Genomic DNA, 21,135 nt, shown 5'->3' with positions numbered 1-21,135 from the left:
AACAGGATTGAATAAATGAAATATATCTGGTAGAGACTGAAAAGTACAGAAAAGGAGATTTTGTTACTTTATTTTAAACATCACAGAGGATGTTGAAGTAATGTTTTTCTTTACATGTTATTGTTTAGAAAAGCTTTAAATTTTAATATATAAATATAGGTACTTATAAAATTATACAAATAGCATGGCTAATATAGTTTGTGAATTTGTTTAACTCAATATTTTAAGAAAAAATGATATTTCATTAGTTGTTAGCATAGCAGCAAGTTAAATTGTATGAAATTTATTTGATTTAAATGTTCCTTTGGTTAATTATTCATAAATTATCTTTATTTGCATTTGTAAATTAATGTTTCATGTTCTTATTTCAAAAAAATTGACAGGAGAAATAAATTTAGGGTTTTGTAATAGTTAACAGAGCTATGTTCCTAGTCCTGGCCACTAGATGGCAGGACCACATTGTTTTACGTGAATAAGGCAAATAAATTTGAGAGATTGGATGTTTTTCCTCTGTGATGAACAATTCTGAAAGAAATTTCCCTTTCTTTCACATTGAAAAAAAAGAGTAAGGCAACCATATTTTAAGTTATCTTTTAATAAAATGTATAAGCACTGTAATTATGTGTAATGATCATGAAACAGAATACCTCTCTGTTAAAAATAGCTCTTTAAGTCTAAGGCATTGTAAATGTAAAAAGCAGGAATGACACCAAGACAATTGAATGATGAGAGTCTTCTTTTAGTAATTGAGATTTATTTCCTTTCTGTAGACAGTTGATATGTTATGTTATTATCCGTAGAGAATTTTATCCATGATACAAGAGTCCCAAACCCCACCACATATTTTGCTTATTAAATTGGAAATCTAGGTGCTTGGGCTTAAAGTTGGCCATTTATTATAAAGCTTGCTTATTATGTTGTTCTATATATTCTTGTCTGTTGTCAATTACGAGCCTGGGGAGTAGATTCTAATTGATAGTGTGTATAAAATGCCACAGTGTATTTGAGAGTGACTGCAGTGAACTAGTCCAATAACACAGCAAAGAATATCATCCTGAGAGAGTAGGCCTCTATTCTAATGTAAGGCGCAACCATTATGATTTCACTGTAGTTTATTTTTCTCAGTTAACAGAATTTAAAATGCTGCTCTATTTTAGATAAAATCTGTTTAGCTAACAAAATCAGAAATGTAGTTTATCAGGACGTAATTCTTCACCAAACACTAGAAAGCAAGAGTCTTTTCTTTTCTTTTATAAACCCTAATGCAAACTTCACAAAAACCCAAGATAAGCTGTTTAAAAACAGTACCAAGTCTTGGAGTCTCTTCCATTTGAACAACTTAGGGAGTTTAAATGATTATATGATTTTGATTATCACTACAAAAATTAACACTTGACACTTACTTTTTTTTTTTTTTTTTGGTACTAGGGACTGAACCCAGGGGTCTTTACCATAGAGCCACATCCCCAGCCCTTTTTTAATATTTTATTTAGAGACAGGGTCTCACTGAGTTGCTTAGGTCCTCACTAATTTGCTGAGGCTGGCTTTGAACTTGCAATCCTCCTTTATCAGCTTCCCGAGTTGCTGGGATTACAGGCATATGCCACTGTGCATGAAGAAATTTATTCCTTTTTTAACATTCATCTCACTGAAGGAGTTTTTAAAACATTATGTAATGAAAAACTGTTTTTTTTTTTTTTTTTTTTTTTTTCTTTTTGCTAACAGCCATTTGCTTCACTGAACGGAACCTGTCTATAATGGGAAATAGATTAAATAATTCAGGCTTTGTGGCCATAAAGATCTCTGTCACAACTGCTCAGCTCTATTGTTATAGCCCAAAAGTAATCACAGAGATTGTAAAAGGAACCATCAAAGCTATGTTCCAATAAAACTTTATTTACAAAACAGATTGCTTAACAGATTTGAATCCCAAGCCATATTTTGTGCCAACTGCTGATCTATTTTGTCACTAATTTGTCATATTACAAACACAAGGTGTTTTAAGTTGCCTTTAATCATTCATGGGGCAGGAATCTAGTATACCTTTGACTTTGTACAATTAAACAACCACAGCAAGATGCGACTACCATTGGAGAAAGATATAGAAGCAGTTGACTTCATGAAACTGATCTGTTATTGATTAACTCGGTCATTTTGTGCCAGAGAGTTTCTGCCTCTAGAAAAATGAAAAGAAAGTCAAGAAGATGTCTTCCTTTTCTAAATTCCTTTTTCAGTACTTTTTTTTTATTTCTAACATTCCTTTTCCCAGACCAACAAGAATTAATAATGCTTCAATTCCTGAAAGCCATAATCTTGAATCTTCACTAAATTATTTAAGGAAAATCCCCAAATTCATATTATCAGAAATTCCCTAATTCCTAAAAACAGAAATACACTTTCATGTATTATTCACATATGATAAATGTAAATATTATTCATCTAGGTATCCTTGAAATGATCTTAACTTCTTGGTGTGGATTGTTCTGCCCACACCCAATCTGTTTTGGTTTTAAAGTAAATGTTTCCATCTCACTGTACATGTTCAAAGAATCTTAGTCTTTAATCCCTAGATGTAATATAAAATCTTTGACATGTCATTTTGCTTGATAGAAAAAAGAACATGAAGTATATTCTCTGATAAAATTTCTGAATGGTAGAATATAGATGATGATATATTTTTAATAATCTATATTTAAAAAATTGATGATTCATACTCCAATTTTTACAATGTTTAATTGGTTTAGAGTTTTTGTTCCACTATATGTACATAGTTCAACATAGAAAAGTTTCAAAATCAGATAATTCTTGAAATCTCAGATTAGGTCACTGAAAAAGAAAAATTAAAATGTGGTTTCACGTATTATTGAATTTGCAAATGAGCTACAGGGAGCCAGTCTGATCTCTGAAGGCACAGTCTGGAAATGTGCCATTCATTGCAAATCTGCCTCAAATTTTCATACTTATCTTTGTGTTCTCAGTGACCAGGGCCTGATATAACTCATCTTTTTTGTCTAAATGAGTGGTTTCTTTTATATTGACATTTACTGTTTGCTGATCCTGAACAAAATAGTAAGGCAACTTAGTGGTCCTTATTATTTAATGGTTTTAAAGTAACTTGCAACATTAGCTCTTCTATGTGTTCTAAATAAGTCTGTTGAAATGTGGCTGGGTGCCAGGGCAGGAATACTTATAATGGGATCTGTAAAATTTCTCCTTGAGATCTTTTGAAAATAAAAAATACTTACATTGGTTCTAGTTCAGTTGAACATTGTATGTGATATTGGAAATATTTAGGAAAATCCTAAAATTTTAGAGATCACTAGAATAAGGAAGTAAGTTTGAAAGAGTGCATAGGGCCTTCTTCCCTTTGAAACGTCCCTTTTGCTTCTGGAGAACTGAAAATCAAGGAAGGATGTGAAGTTCCTAGAGTGGACCAGCCTAGGTCTCGGTAAACATAAATATTTCTCTCTTGTAAGCACAGATCTGAGCTACTGCATTGTAACCAACAGTGCTATAGCTGGTAATTAAAAAAAAAAAAAAGAAAAAAAAAAGGAAATTTCCCATGAAATAAAGTTTGCCAAATCTATGAATATTATTCTTAATTCTTTTGGCTGATATGTTGGAATGTTACACAGCTCAACCCAATGATGGTAATAATATTTGCTGTTTATATAACACCAGTCTTCTGAGAAGCTAAATTAACTTCACAGGTATTGTGTAATGAAACCTCACACCACGGCCTGGGAAAGGAAAGTGGGTACTTTCATTTCATTAGAGAGGAAAATAAGAAGAAGAAAGGCTGGTTCACATTTTCATAGTAGGCTAGGAACCAAGCCTTCTGGATTCTCTGCTCTTTTCTTTGCTTTTTTTTTTTTTTTTTTTTTTTTTCTTTCTTTCTTTTTTTTTAATATATAAAGGTGAATTCCTTTCTTGGCAAAAAATATTTATTTGTAATAGAAGCCCTAATAGAAATATGCTTTACCGGTTGATAGGATATAGAAAAGGACAGATTCTTTCTCTTCCCCACTAAGTTTACAATCTAAATAAGACAAACAAGACAAGACATGAAAATACAGAGAGTTGGAGTATAATTTGCACTGCTGAGAAGTAGTTGGCTCCTGGTTTCAATTTCTTCTCTTAAAGAAGTCACATACATATTTCATTCCTTGCATATTTTGGCAATGCATCCGGCTAAGAGCTATAAAGCTATTTGATTTGTTTTTTGGTAAAGCATTTTATGCCTGGGTAATGGATTTGTACATCAGTTGCAGCCTGTAACATGGCTAAGTGTTCTGATTGACAGAACACCCACGTTCAGACTTGTTTATTTTTTGATAAGGAAAATGCCAGCTAACTTAGTCCATATGTGCACTCCAACAAGATGAGGCTTATTCACATATAATGGACAATCATTTAAAAATAAAATGACAAGGATTATAAAAATGGTAATACATATGAAAAATAGTTTTTCCTTTCTCCATTTCCTTAAAAATATTTTAAAGCATTTAACTGCTAATTTTAAAATTTATTAGTTTTAAAAATTAACAATGCCATAGTTAAACTTTTTATAGCAGAATATTTATTTTTTTTAATTTTTTTGTTTCCAATATTTATTTTATTGAATCCAATAATATAATGCTATACACCAGTCACTCATTATACCACTGAGAGATGAAATTACTTATAAAGGATAGAAATTTAAAGTATAGACAGTTTTCAAAATATAAAAAAGTTAAACATGTATTCTATTCACATTTTATAACTACTTGAAATTTAGGGCTCATATAAACCAGAACTCAATTCAGAAATTACTATAAAACCTATTTCTTGAGTTTTAGAACACTGAAATCTTATCTTCTGAAGATCTCTCCTTGACACCTTCTGTCTAGCTGCTTTTGTTGAGAGCTAATTAGACCCTTGTTAGAAAGGCAAATATGAGCATTTTCGAGAATTATAGGTCTGAGATTTACCCTTCTTGCAGGTTAATGTGTTGTTAATGTGTTAGTTTGCCACCATTTCCTGGAGGCTGGCAGAGGACATGAGACATCTGGGTCAGAGACAATGGGTTTTACTACTCACAGCAGAGCAGCACTGCAGCTTCCTGTTTGATCTGTTTGCCTTTCTCCCTAAGTTTCATAGGAATAATGAAGTGAGACCCAACTAATTGCAGTGCACAGCATCAGAGTTAGGAACCTCTCTACCTTAGGGAAACTAAATCTCTTATAATGTGCAGCAAAGAAATCTGTTTAATCTTTGCTTAGAAGAAAGAGATTACCTTTTTAGACTGAACAATATATAAACCTGCCTTCTCTCCTGACTGGAAAAACATCTTTATTGTCCAAGGCTATTTTTCAGTATGTCTGAAAGGAGTTTCTTGGTGGGGGACAAAAAAAAGGATAGTGTTTCTGATTGCAAAACTTGTAGACATTCAAGAGATCCATGGAGAATTATCTCCCAGTACAGCATTTTTATTAATGTTTCATATTATGATGCAAATTTGACATTTCTGTTTCTAATGTAAGAATTAGTTACTATAAATATCCTCTGGTATTACAAATCCAGTGACTTATCTCTTGACTGGGTATAGAAAAAAGTGGTTAGGAATGTTAATATGAATATTTTATTATCAAAAGAAACAAGATGATCTGGATGTTTGTGTTATCACATTACCTCAGAATTAATATGATTTTCCCAGTACATAGTAAGTGCTCAAAAATTATTTGGTGAATGTAATTCTAAGAAATATGATAATTTGGTTAATCTGAAAAATTATGAGCTATGGTCGTGTCAACAGAGTACTAATAAATGATTTCTGAAACTAAGTTTCATACAAAATAGTGAATTGAGTGCAGAGTACATGTCAATGAACAAAATGATAGCAAAAATGATATTTAATGTGATATATCACATTAAATCTATATTTTGACCTTCTTGTAAACAGTTCAAGATCCATTTTATTTTAATCTTGAAAAATACAGATGTGATTAAAAAATCTATTAGATAATTAGCTATCATGATATACAGAGTTTTGCTTAAAATAGTAACTAGTAATCACAGTATTTTTGCTAAAAGTGTAAATTAATATAAACTCAAGGCTTTGTTGGCAAATAACTATGCTGATTGTTATACATATAGCAATGCAGTTTGCTATCATTCTACAAGAATAAAGTCTTTTATATTTTACAAAAGAAGCATAAGCAGAATGGTAATGTAATTAATCCCTTAAAATATTGATGTGTTAAAATTTATTATTTGATACATGGAATTAGAAAATATAACATCCCACTTCCACAAATGAAGTCCTAAAATACCATCATCTCTTGCTTGTAAGTACTATTTTTTTCGCCCGGTTCCATTCCTCTGCCTTCTTACAAGTCCTAACCACCATTGGGATTCTTTCATATTCCCATTATCAGCAAAGGTTAGCATAGTTTTTACTAGTTTTCATTGCTCAACCTCTTCCACTCAAGATAATTTCTCTCTTTATTCATTCATTTGTTTATAGAATTATGCTAAGAATATGCTATTCAAAGGTGAGGCAGACACATCCCTGTTCTTAGGAAGCACTCAGTTTGCCATATCATTATGAAGGTTTGGGGTATGCTGTTGAACTGCTGACATTAGACAAGAACTTGTAGGTTGCTATAGCATCCACAATTTGTTAGCAGTGTCTCATTCCACTAGAGCACATGTGTTTTTCTGAAGACTCTCTGTGGCGATCTTGGAGAAAGTCAGAGATGAAATAACAGATTGTCTTCAAATGCTTCAGTCCAGCTCTGAATTTTATTGGCACCTACATATTCTACTGTTTATTTCATTAAGTGAAATCTGTTTCTCTTACATCCCTGTGCAGAATGTGAAAGATGACGGACAGCATGTGTGGCGACTCAAGCACTTTAACAAACCTGCCTACTGCAATCTTTGCCTGAACATGCTGATTGGTGTGGGGAAGCAGGGCCTCTGCTGTTCCTGTAAGTATGTTTGTTTCACCTGGATAGCCTCACCGTGAGAGAGCAAGGGCTGGTTTTATAGAGTCCTGTTTGTCAAATTATAAAGTAATCCAGACCCTCTCTGTATTATAATTCACATTGCTCTGCAGACCTCTGAATGAAGTCACTTGGGTTCTACCTTTATTGAGTTTTGGGAAGCCCTTCCACTGAAAAAGAGTTAAGGAATTTTTCCGATCCTTTAGCCAATTTCTTTCCATTGCAGTTTAATTTATTCATAATTCCAAGTTCTTTTGGGATTTCCACTAATTTGCAATTTCCATAAGTTTCTTAGTTTACATGTTATTTATTTATTTATTTATATCTCCCTAGGTTTGGCAATTTATTCACACAGACTTCTTATAATGATGCAATTCCATCAGGTCTTTAAAAAAATTAACCAATTAGAAGTAGTCTTATATTCAAATTAAGAAATTTAACACCTCAAATGTGTTACTTTTAATACTATCATAAAGAAAATCTTCATATGTGGTTATAGATATAGGAATCTATAACATTGCAAGTTTGTGAATGTGTACATCTTATTAACTTCAGTCCACTTAGATTTGCAATAATTATTTTATTCTATTAATTCAGTTCTGCCAAATAGAATTTTTCTATTAGAATATGTTAGCATTAACTTAAAAAATTACTTAAGTATTTTTAATTCTAGAGAATATCTACCTGATAATATTTTGTATTCTCTGACATTCCTGCTAAAGTAGAATATATACCATTTCCTCTTCATTTAGGGCATTCTCTGTTAATCCCACAACTTATCTATCCACACCTTTTTCTGCTATGTATAAAGTTACTGGAACTGTCAAGCTTATCAGATACTTCCCACTTTCCCACTTTTGTGCAGTTAATTAAATCTAAGTTTTATCTGGCTTGCATACAATACATCGTTTTCAGATTTGTTATTTTCTTTTCCTATTTTTTGTTTTTAACTAGCAGCTTTTTTATAAATAAGTTTGGAAATTTACTTTCTCATAAAAACCATTTTTAGGGTCACATATGGTATACTAAGTATGAAAGGATGGTAATGAAGTTCTATGAAACTTGCCCTTATCTCAGAAGACAGTTTCTGGTGGCCACATTTGAAAGGTTCATTACACTGGAACATTCTGCATACACAAATAAAGTACTTTGTTTTCAAAGTCCTATGATTTTTTAAGGAGAATATTTTATGGTAGATTCTACTGATAGGAGCATGTGAAACAAAATGGTAACTCTCAAGTAAGGTGAATGGTGTTATATAAATGTGAGAATTTAGTTCACATTTTTTTTTTAACTGACTAGTATGGTGAATTCAAGATTCTTGGCATGATTAATAATAGGAAAAAATAGAGAAAGTATGTTTTTTTCCTCAGTGTTGTCCCCCAAATCACAGATGTGAACATTTTAGAATTTTCTACTTTGCATATTGTGTGGATTTAATGGTTTTTATTCAGATTTCATGAAGTCTTTAGGTGCTTTCGTTTTTATGGAGAGGACTAACTGAATGCTGTTAAGTTTGTTTTATCCTATATATGCATGCATTTAGAACTCTTAATTTGGAACCAGCATTAGTTTTATAGAACCACTTTTATGACCCTAATTATATTCAGATTCAAACCACAGGAATATGCAAAATGCCAAAAAGTATATGTGTTAATTTCATGACATATCATATGCATACACACATACATATATTTGATTACATATGTGTATATGTACACATTTGCATATAAGCATCAGTTTTTGCTTACATATACCATACCATATGCTGTTGAGCAAAGTTTGTTTTTTTTGGACAGGCAATGCCATGATGTCAAGTGAGGAATGATCTTACACTGACTGACAGTCTGGCGTGTATGATGAAATCTATTCTCTAGAAATAGACTAATCAGCCATTTAAGGATTAGATAAATCAATAGACAAAATAGCATAAACTCATAGGCTTTTATTCACATGCTCACCAGCTGCTCTCATGCCTATACTTTGTAAAATATGGATCTCTTCCTTCTAGCAAATGACACCAAGCCATTTGGCAGTCATCAATTTGTCTTTAATATTTTTGTCATCTGGAAATTATTGTGAAAAATTTGAGTGAGGACTGATTTAATTAAGCATTTCCTGCTATGCCATGATAGAGGAGTCTTGGTTTTTCACATGCATAATATTTCCTGTACTAATTGGTCTTTTGTATTCAATGGTAAAAACAGTCGACTTGGGCTTTTCCTTGATGTGGCTGATTGGATTGATTAGGGAGCAGTGGATATGAAATGAGGTCCTGTTAATGTCATTCTTTCCCTATAAAATTGCAATCAGGACCAGGATTAGCTCTGAATTTGTGTACCTGTTTCCTTTCAGTCTGCAAATACACAGTCCATGAGCGCTGCGTGGCTAGAGCACCTCCTTCTTGCATCAAGACCTATGTGAAGTCTAAAAAGAACACTGATGTAAGTTTGTGACCATGCTTGCTTTCTGTGGATAACAATTATGAATCCTCCTCTTATCATGATACTGTTTTTTCTGTTCTAGGTCATGCACCATTACTGGGTTGAAGGCAACTGCCCAACTAAATGTGACAAGTGCCACAAAACAGTTAAATGTTACCAGGGCCTGACAGGACTGCATTGTGTTTGGTGTCAGATCACAGTGAGTAACATTAGCAGAAAAATCCCATGATCACTCTACTGAAGACTATGTAGCTCATACTGTCAGATGTCTGAAAGATCTTCCTGAGTATTTGAGTCAATCAGCATAAAACCATGGAAGCTTCTTATTTCATCTGACTTCCAAAGGAAGAAGGTCAAGGTCAGATTTGCCCTCATAGAATCCAGGACTTTAGAACTGATAACAGTCTTAGAGATGATACTATGTTATGGTTTCAAATTGTGTCCATAGAACTCTTGAGGTTCCCATGAAGGCATTCAGAGGCCATGGCCAATGGTAAGCAATGAGAATAGGGGAATGTTTGAATAGAACTCAACTCTAACTCCACCTCAAAACACTCTTTTTTAAGGTTTTTTTTTTTGTTTTGTTTTGTTTTTTGTGTGTGTGTGTGTGACATATATTGTAACTTTATTTTAATCATAAAATCTATGGGCTCAAAAAGGCCACTAGTTGGTTCTCAAAGCATCTTGAAATTCTGTCCTTGTTTACCTTCCAACATGTTAGTCTCCTTTTCTTTCTTTGTTTTAATGGTTCCTCCTTATCTCTAACTCCAGAATCTACCTCTAGCACTACCACTTACAGATGACCAAGCACTCGACCAGACCATAGAACTTTGGACTTGACCTTGGCTTTCGCTTTATAGGATGTGAAGTACTTCCTTTTTTTTATAAGAATGGATATTACTCTGAATAAACTGTACTTTTAAAAATGTAAAAAATTCATGTTCCAAATGAGGTCAGACAACATGCCCCTAATATTTGAATCTTACACTATAGATCAACAAGTTTTTTGAGGATGATTTTATTTGTTACTGTGGTAGAATGCAATATAAACTGTAAATGTCTTTAAATCCTTTAGGTCTAAATCAATTGATCAATCTCTGAGTTTTATTCAGGAAATAAAACTATAAAGGGAGCATTAGAGGGTTAAGGCAGTGTCAAGGAAAAAGAAAAGGAAAAAAAACAGTTACCCTTTTGCTAAATTCTCCTAGACCCTAAGGCTTCTGATCAACTTCAGCCTTATTTGTTGAAAATCTTGAACTCCAGGGACCCGTTGGTCCCAGTTGTTTGGCTCATGAAAGAAGACTTGCACAATTTAAATAAAATGTTATCATATATCTGGAAGAATATGTAACCTTTTCAAAAGTAACTTCAGGCTTCATGTGCTTTTAAGAGTTTTAAGTAGTTATAGGAACACATTTATTAATTTATTAATTTTGTGCCTTCCTGATACAAAATATATTTACTTCTGAACATTTTTATATTTAGTATTTATACTGTTTTGAGCCATTGTATGAAAATTTTAGGATAAAAATGATCTGTCTTGACCAACCACCACCTACTACTACTGATTTGATTCTAAACTCATATGCTTTATTTTGTCCTCCCACTTTCTAGAAAGTGCTATTTATATACAAAGAGTTAGAATATATTATTATGAGAGTGATGGGATAGGGCACTGTCGATGTGAAAATTTAGGAAGGCCTATTAGCATGGATTCTATGAGGAATCTACTGCAGAGAGAAACCAAAAGAATAAAACTTGGCTTCATTATGTTTTTTGTCCAAAAGCCAGTACTTTCCTTTATATATGACTTCTGGAAATGACTTGGTATTATAAGGCAGGATAATCAGATCCTTAACATGACATCTGTTACTTACTGGTTTTGCCATGTTGGATCATATATATAACAAGTTTTGGCCAATTTTCTAATTTGTAAAGTGTACTTAATAACATCTATATCATAGTGTAAGTTGTCATAAGAATTGAAGTTGTCACTATAAGTGTAGAAGTGTTTAAGAAAGGACCTTACACAGCAAGTAACACCTTGGTGAGAGGTGAAATGCCTTGTGGGTTCCCAAAACCAATGCTGGGGTGCCCAGAGTGCCCCAGGCAGAACAGATCATGCCCTTTCTGTCTCACCTATGGAGTGATCTCTAATGATCTGGTCTAAGTCACAAAAGCACCTGCATATACTAAAAGCATCCAAAATCATGTGGACTTGAATTTCACTTAATTTTAAGCCAATGTGATTGATTTATATTCCCAATGATATTCTATCAGACAGATTAGGTGATTCTGTCCTCATGCTCTAGTTATTGGAGATAGGGTTTCAAGTCAATTTCTTTTACTCCTGTCTTTCTTCTTTATCCATTTATACAATCTACTCTGACATTTCTTCCTTAAAATATCTCTTCCAGATATGAGTTTTTGTCTCCACATTCACAACCCTAGTGCAAGCTCTTAGCACCTCTTGACTAGATTAGAGTCAGAATCTTCTGGCTTACCTCCCTGACAGAAGGTACTTTTCCTATAATACAGCCTGTATACGACCTCCTGAAAGATCTTCCAAAAATACCAATTTGTTATCATATGCCTTCTTTAGCAACCTATAATAATCCTGTGTTGATAAATGCAGCCCTCAACACCCCCTACCTCAAGTTGGTTTTCACTTCCTCAAAACTCAGACCTAAGCACATGTCCATATATATTCCTTCTCCATTCTTTCCCTCTGCTATAGCTGTGTATGTCTGGTTGGCAGTCCCCTGGGAAGACTGTTTTCCCTGTGTCTGTTATTTCACGAATCCCATTCCCTTGAATGCACCTGCTTTATATTCTTACTACATGTCAGGAACCAAGTTAAGTTTCATATCTTCCTTAGAATTTTCTTTGACACTAATATTCTTTTTTCTGAATACTTTTTTTACTCCACACCAAAGGAAAGACTAAATTGTTCCATGTCTGCTTACTAACATTGTCTCCACTACTAGACTACATTCTGTTTCAGCTGCAGGTCAATGCCACACATTTTTTCCTAATTACATAAATTTCTTGATGGAGCATTGAGTTTAGAAGAAGGCCTCATTAAGTTCACTTGAATAACTCTTATAGTATTCATCCCATTGCTAAATACTGAAGTCCAAATGCATGTTCTATTTATCTTTTGTTTTCAAATATCATCTTGCAGCATTCAAGTCTGCATCAAATAATCAAGTATTAAAAATACATGTGAAATTCATTAAAATATTGAAAGAAAAATATCCATTTTCACACTGTTTTTCAGTCAGTATTTGTGGTGTCTTGATACTGCATTATACTGGTTTGCCATCTTGTAGATACATAGTTAAGCTCTTAGAAAGAAATTTTATATCCTTTTGTAAATCTAACCACTTAGAAAACAAAAGCAGGAAAAACCTAAGTAAGAACAGTGAAAAACTCTTCCTCCATGTAGGCAACTTGTCTTCTATGCTTTCTTTTTTGATCCTTTGAGCCAGACAAAATATTCACTGTGGTTCCCTCCTCCCTCTCTCAAGTACATCTTGACATTTTTTTTTTTTTTTTTTTTTTTTTTTTTTTTTTGCAGTACTGGGGATTGAACTCATGGCCTTATGCTTATGAGGCAAGCACTCTACCAGCTGAACTATCTCCCCAGCCCATATCCTGACATCTTTAAGATTCCACCACTTATACCTGTTCATTTCCACAAGGAGTGTTTCTTTGACATTCTATTTAGAATATGTTTTGAATTGCTGCTGATCCAGATGAACAATTCCTTATCAGTCAGGACTTACCAGGATGGGATTTTAATACATTCTGTTTGGTTTAACTAAAGAATGCCTATTTTACATATACAAATTGCTAACTTTTATTATAATATAGTGAGAGTATTTTAATTACAATATTAAATTTTTAACTATAATATTTAAAAGTTTCCAAAGTCATATGGCTTATCTTCAGCAAATGCCAGCAGTAATTATGTATCTTGAACATGCAAGATATTAGGACAAATGGGTTGTAGCAACTAATAGATATGTCCCTCAAATTAGACCACTGAGTCTTTCTTTAAAAGAGTGATTTATTAATGTCTCTTCTTTTTGTAACATCTACATTTTTGGGACTATTTATATTCTATTTTTTCTCAATTTGACTCCTTCAGTTCTACCACCTTCTTATCAGGCCAATGCATTCACTATTTTCTCAACTCTACCCTATAAACACATACACACATATATACACTTTATTTTTCTTCTAATTTCAAGACATTTTTTTCAATACACATATATCTGGCTCTGATAATATGCTACCAGAAACTGTCAAAAACTCTGAAATTATTTCTAAGGATTTATTTCACTTCCAGGAATATATGGTTTGTATTTTATGGCTTTTCTAGGTATGGGGCTAAATTTCTAAATAACAATAGGAATTCCTTATATATAAAAATAATGATCTGAGAATTGTATATCTTACCTTAAAAAGAACATTGAACAACATTTTAAAAAGTAAATTAAAAACAGGTCATAATTTCTTTTCTTTGGTGCCTCACTGGTTATTTTACTCAAGAGGCAGTATTCATCGATACTGTATTTATTTGTATTCTTGATGAGGCTCTTTGTGTCTTGGCTTTTACTGATTTGGAGACTAGGTTACCTTTAAGACAATTATCAGTCTTCACTCTCTTAGTGATACTGAGAAGGACTTAACTATGTCTTTTTCTTATATTCTTATCCATGAAATGACATGGTGACAAGTTGTCTTAGCCTGTTTTCTTTTGCTGTATACAACATCTCAGACTGAATGATTTATTTTTTAAAAGGGTATTTAGTTCTTACAGTTTGGAAACTAAGACATCCAAGGTCAAGGGAACATGTCTGGTGAAGGCCTTGTTGTGTCATAACATGGCAGAAGGCATTATAGGGCAGAGGAAGTGTTCAAGCTTGGGTTTCTCTTCCAATTCTTATAAGGTACTAATCTAATTATGGAGGACCCATATGGATGTATCATCTAACCCTAATAACCTCCCAAAGACCTGAACACCAAATATCATCAGCATAATGATTTGGGGATTTAGTTTTCAACATGTAAACTTTTGAAAAATACATTGAAACTATGGCACCAATTTAAGCAACTTGTTATTTTTGACAATGTTCATTTTTTTCCTTTTAAATTTTTTCTTGAAAAATGACATATACACATTAAATTGTTCATATTATAAGGGTAGAGATCAGTGACTTTGCAAAAATGAATGCTTCATCTAAGAAGCACTTGACCAAAAAAGAACATTACCAGTAACCTAAAAAAAACAAATTGTTCTTTGAATCAATTACAGATTTCTATTTGTTGATATTTTCTTTCTTTTGATAGACTGTATTTTTTAGAGCAGTTTTATGTTCTCAGCAAAACTCATGTTTACTTTTGAGTTGGATGGATAGTCCTAGGATATATGCATTTTCTTATTGGCTTTCATGTTTTATATTTTGTCATCAAGTATGTATCTGAGCAATATGGTTCTTAAACTAGACCTGTATACAAACTTGACTCGCAGTTTGTAAAATGTTCGATACTTCTAACTTGATGCTCTCAGCATCATATTATAATGTCATGAAGTTTATGACCACCCAAATATATTCACCAGCTGACAGATTCCATTCTATATAAAAGCATAAGGTATTCCCAAATATTCTTAGTTAATAGAGACCTCTTGGTTAAGGGAATTTTCTTGCAGTATGTATCGCTGTTTTGCTGATGGTTACTGCCCTTGTAGACTGTGCAATACGCTGACACCTCTACAGGTTTTATCACAGCTTCCCAGACAAAACTCAGGGATATGGGTTATCAAACTGGAAATTTACATATTGGCATTATTTATTCATTCAGAGGTCACTATTTCATGAAACTCTGTTAGTCGACTTTCTATTACTGTAACAAAACACTTGATAAAATCAACTTAAAGGAGGAAAGATTTATTTTGTCTCATGGGTTCAGAGGTTTCAGCACATGGTTTGCTGAATTCATTGTTTCTGGGCTTGTAGTAAGGCAGCATATCATGGAAGAGGGGCATGGTGGAGCAGAACTGCTCACCTCATGGTGGTCAGGAAGCAGAGAGAGAGAGAGCAAGAGCAGGAGTGAGAACACGTGCTCACACATGTATTCTAAGGGCACACCTCCAAGAGCCCGCTCCCTTCAACTAGGTTCCACCACCTTCAGTTTTGTCCACATTCCCATAGTTCATTCAGCTATGTATTCTTCAATGAGTTAATGATGAGGTTACAACTGGCATAATCTAATCACTTTCCCAAAGCCCCTACCTTTGAACATTGCTGCTCTGGCAATCAGGCCTTTAACCCCAGTATGAAGTGTTACAACCTAACACACACTCTGGTCATCTCATCAAACACATGATTCCCAGTCTTTAGTTCTTTCCTTCTGAGCCCAAATTCCAAAAAGCTGTCACTTCATTTATTTATTATCCAAATTGTAAATAGATGGAATAGAGACATGAGGCTCTCAGACTGCATCTGTTGGCCATGCTCACCTGAGGCTCTAAGTACCTAACCTTTTTCCTGCCCTTCACCTGGGTGTCTTTAGAGTATGGACAAGAGTAAATATTCAATACTTTCACACACTGTACACATGGGGATTTTTATTTCAGATTTTTCTATGTGTAGAAGTTTCTTAAAATCTGCATTCTCTGTTTTATTTTATTTATTTATTTATTTATTTATTTATTTATTTATTTATTTATTTTGGTATGAGGGATTGAACCCAAGAGTGCTTAGCTTCTGAGCCACATCCCCAGCCCTATTTATTGATTGATTGATTGATTTTGAGACAGGGTCTCAATAAGTTGCTTAGGTCCTCGCTAATTTGCTGAGTCTGGTTTTGAACTTGGAATCTTCCTGCCTCAGACTCTGGAGCCACAGGGATTCCAGGCCTGCACCGCCATGCCTGGGTACCTTTTCCATATTAAAAGGATTGTGCAAGGTCAAGGAGCTAAAGTTTTTTCTCTGCAACAACCATTTTACAGAAGAGCCTTAAGACTTATAGTTTGCATTTGGTTTTAGTTCACATTTCAAAGTGCTTGTATTAGTATCCTACAGTTGCTGTAACAAGTAGCAGAAAAACCTATGGAGTATAGGGAAGGGCACAGAGGGGAGGAAGAGGGGAGAAGAAGAGGAAGTACTGGAGACTGAATCAGAACAAAGTATAGTTCATGCTTTTATAACTATGTCAAAATGAGTACAGTTGTCATGTATAAATGAAGGAACCAATAATAATACTTTTTAAAAAGCTGCAAATTTATTCACCTGCAGTTCTGGAGGCTAAAAGTCCAAAATAAAATGTTGGTAAGGCAATCAATATTCCTTTGAAAGCTTTAGGAAAGAATCTTTTGGATCTTGCAAAATTCTGGTAATTGCCAGAAATCCTTGGTAACTATCTTAACTTGTGTACAGTGACACAGGCCCTATTTATAAAATGTACTCATATTCACATTTACTAGAGTTTAAGATTTATACATATCTTTATTGAAGTACCCCATTCATCCCACAAATACATATGTATTTGTGTGTGTGTGAGTATGTGTGTGTGTGTATGCATGCTAATAGTAATGGAGATTGAAACTTGGAGCATTCTACCATGTAGTTGTATTCTCAGCTATTCTATTTTTATTTTTATTTTGAGACAGTGTCTCACTAAATTGTCTTGGTTCTTGTACTTGAGATTCTTTTACCTCTGCCAGTCAAGTAGCTGGGATTATTATAGGTGTGTCACTGCACCCAGTTTTAATAGTGTATTTTAAACTATTTTTCATTTTGAGGACACTATATATTTTCATTTGTTCATTCAGAGTGCCAGTTTATTTAGTTCTTTTTAAAAACTATTATACCTCCCATATGAATTCTTTATTTTTATTTATTTATTTATTTATTTATTTTGGTACTGGGGATTGAACCCAGGGAAGCTTAACCTCTGAGCCACATCCCAAACACTTTTTATTTTTCATTTTGAGACAGGTTTTCCCTAAGTTGTTTAGGGCCTCACTAAGTTGGTGAGGCTAGTCTTGAACTTTTGATCCTCCTGCCTCAACCTCCCAAGTCACAGGGATTACAGGTGTGTGCCACTGAGTCCTGATATTTAGTTTATTTAGTTCTATTGTGTGTGGGATGCAATGGCTTTATCTTCAACATGTCTTACCAAGGATCAGCAGATACTAATATAAAAATTAAACTCTTTTTTTTTTCTTTTTTTTTGGGGGTGCTGGAGATCGAACCCAGGGCCTTGTGCTTACAAGGCAAGCACTCTACCAGCTGAGCTATCTCCCCAGCCCCTTAAACTCTTTTTGTACAGAGAAGCTTATGTGCCACTTTGCAGAGCTGCTCATTATGGATGTATGTATAAAGATATTTACATTTCATGTACTACAGCCTAATGTGCCCTAGGTTTAGTACAAATATCCTGAACCCCAAGGCAGGGAGTTAGTGGGACAAAAATTCTAGATTCTTGGAACATGAAAGTACCCCTTCAATACAGTTCCATCACCAACAATAAATCAGCTTTCATCTCTTTCCTTTGCTTATTTGCTAATTAACTGCTTCCAAAGGTAAGTGAATGTAGCCAAAGCATAAATGGGTGGTCTTCAGTTCAAAACTGAAAAATGTTGTACCTATTTTTTGTTTTAAACAAGATTAATTATCATATTAAAATGTTTAATTTAATATGAATATTGCATATTAAATTGATATGGAATGGGGAAGAAGAAATGCCTGGATGACTTTAAGCAAGTATTATTTTCTCAAATCTGTGTCATTCCAATTAAAAATACTACCTTGATTTAAAAACATCACTATTGAATACACTATGTTGTAACACCTTAATTTAAACTTGTGATCAAAGTTGACAAAAATATCACTTGGGGTTGATAGATATTATAAAATAAATAGTACATTATATGAATATATACTGTTAATGTTGAGTGTATAAATACAATATAAAGATAAATTTTTATAATCATAATCATCTTCTTTTATTTATATCCTGCTCCTACTGAGATGAATCTCTGGTTACATTTACATATTGAATTACAAAGTTAGAACTAATGATGGGATCAATTATGCCCCATACTGAGCTGTGCACTTTGGAATGACTTTGAGAAAACAGGAGGGTCAAAAAAAAAAAAAAAAAAAGAGAGAGAGAGAGAAAAAAAAGAAAAAACATCCACAGTGCACAGTGGTTTCAAGATTATGCTAACAGATAAGCAGAGAAAGGACTGTAATGGACTATAATTTGTTTTTGTCAAAGAAATCAGTTGTCTTTGGTGTAAAACTTAAAGCCTGATTTAATATAAAAGATTCTGAGAATTAGAAAATACATAGTTTGTGTCATGGAAGTTTCTTAACAGCTTATTTAGGGTAGATATATGAGGGCAAATGTAATACAAATCTCTTTATGATCCTATTTATTTGCTTTGGCAATTCTTTTAATGTACTTTTAATGCATTTGCTATATCTCTGTTGAAATATAATCTGCCTTGTTTGCTGTTGGTCATGTAAAATTTGATATTAACCTCCTTTCTATTCTTCTAGCTGCATAATAAATGTGCTTCACATCTAAAACCTGAATGTGACTGTGGACCTTTGAAGGACCACATTTTACCACCCACAACCATCTGTCCAGTGGTCCTGGTGAGTCCTTACCATTCTGCCATAACTTGGGGATACTAGGACTAATTGGTACATTGTACCACTAAGTGCTTTGGGGCTAATTTTTATTAATCAAGGCAGAACTATATAGGCTTAAAATACATCATTACTACTTTGGAGCAGAACACCTTTGCTCACTGTATTTCCTTTTTCCTTCATGTCACAGTCCACTTTTTAGTAAGGTATGCTCGAACTGAGCTGACTCAGGTTTTATCATTTAGTCATACTGTACTTACCAGAAATTGTATAGGCAGAACACTTCTACATTTTACATATTTTATAGATCTAGCTTCCCAGAATAATGAAGTTATTCTTATGGGCAATTTTGCTGGGGATGCATATTATATATCTGCAGTGTTGAGGTCTCTCAGTTAGACCAGAGGCTACCTAAAATGATGACACAAACCTTGGGAGAACTTAGGTACTGCCATTAACTATGTTTTTAAAAAAATTTTTATTGAACAATAAATATAACTACCCACAAAATAATTATTTCATTCCATAAATATAGAAATTAAAAATGCATGAGGAGGGTAACCCTGAGGAGAACAATCCTTGCTAAGAAGAGAAGATATTCCAAGACAACATGAATTTTCAAAATCCAAATTGTATCTAAAATAAAAGTTATTTTATGAAACAAACTACTTTATATCCGTAATACACTTCATTTAAAAAAAAACATGAAAATTTAATGACTGGAACTCCAGTTTGCTATAATGAAATATAACAACTAAGAAATGTTAGACAAATACTTTTGTAAAGGTCAACGTAGAAATTAATCAAATTACTCAATTTGCACCCACTTATGATTCATTTTGTAATTATCTGTAAAATACTGGTTGTATTTTAAATGCCTTTATTTAACAAAATTATTAAAATCTTTTCATTTTATCAGAGTACAAAAATAGATGAAAATAAAATAACTCCATGTTGCTGAGGATAGCAATAACTAATTCTAAATTTCCTTTCTTCACCTAAGATTTATTAGACAGCCTTAAGTAAATGAGATTAATTAAAAATAATGAGTCATATAAAATGTTATACATTTTAGGTTAATATGTTATCAGTTTTATTCTTTTTAAGTTTTAAAGAAAAAGGACTTCTAGAATTTTTACATTTTTAAACTCTTCTTTATAGTAATTCTATTGGTTTAGATGCTTTCTTGATCTCATATTTTTAACTCTAAAAGAAAAGCATTAATGTCATTCTTCTATCCACTTGGCTGTGGAAGAATGCATTAAATGAAGACTCCTATGCCAATTTCTGGTTACATAAATTCAAAGATGGGGTGTATTATTTTTATAATTCTATTGCTTCTTTCTTGAGACAGGTGCAGAAAATGTATTCTGTGAATATTCTTGTCTTTCAAAATCTTGCAAAGACTTTTATTGCTACTTTTACACACTTGATTCTGAAGATTTATTTTCAATCATTTTATATTTCTATGGTTTTAGTCATGAATTGTATCACAACATTTGCTATTTAATCATTTCTGTGAATACTCTCTACTCCAAAGTACTTGACAACTGTTGACCATTGAGTCCTTCATAAATGTTTATTTTTAATTGACTTTCATGATACCACACTCTCCCAGTTCCTTTTCCTTCTGTATCTTTCCTATATTTATGATGTCAGCCTGCCCATGATTGTGCATCCCAGTGTTCATGTTAATTTTTATTCAGCTCATCCTTCTATTCTGAATCTCATATGTACAGAGCTATAACCTCCTGTTGCCTTTTTGTTTTAAGTACATGTATATTATTAATTACATGTAATGTATTTTATTATTAATGTAATAATTACAGTTCTTATTTATTGATCACATATATGATGACAAAAACCTTGAAAAATGTTATGCACTGCCATTAGCTGCTTTTAAAAATTTTTTTATTAAACAATAAATTTCACTACTGGAAAAACAATTATTGAATTCCATAAATATAGAAATAAAAATGCATGAGGAAAGTAACTCTGAAAAGAACAGACTTTGACAGGGAGAAACAGGTTTTC

The 21,135-nt window shown here is 33.0% G+C and overlaps 1 protein-coding gene across 13 annotated transcripts in view; it reads left to right on the top strand.

Annotated features, from left to right (window-relative positions):
* The window catches only part of Dgkb (diacylglycerol kinase beta), a 640,490-nt gene that overhangs the window by 177,099 nt on the left and 442,256 nt on the right, over nucleotides 1-21,135 (top strand). For 12 of the 13 annotated variants that reach the window (XM_047561038.1, XM_047561039.1, XM_047561044.1 and 9 more), the window contains 4 exons: nucleotides 6,854-6,971; nucleotides 9,342-9,430; nucleotides 9,513-9,629; nucleotides 19,009-19,107. In XM_047561038.1, the coding sequence (XP_047416994.1) occupies nucleotides 6,854-6,971; nucleotides 9,342-9,430; nucleotides 9,513-9,629; nucleotides 19,009-19,107 (423 nt within the window). The remainder of the gene's footprint in view (nucleotides 1-6,853; nucleotides 6,972-9,341; nucleotides 9,431-9,512; nucleotides 9,630-19,008; nucleotides 19,108-21,135) is intronic. The other variant, XM_047561045.1, reaches the window with a different exon arrangement.

The sequence above is a fragment of the Sciurus carolinensis genome, chromosome 8 (genome assembly GCF_902686445.1).
Source record: "Sciurus carolinensis chromosome 8, mSciCar1.2, whole genome shotgun sequence".
NCBI classification, from domain to species: domain Eukaryota; kingdom Metazoa; phylum Chordata; class Mammalia; order Rodentia; family Sciuridae; genus Sciurus; species Sciurus carolinensis.
This window is presented reverse-complemented; position numbering and strand designations above follow the sequence as displayed.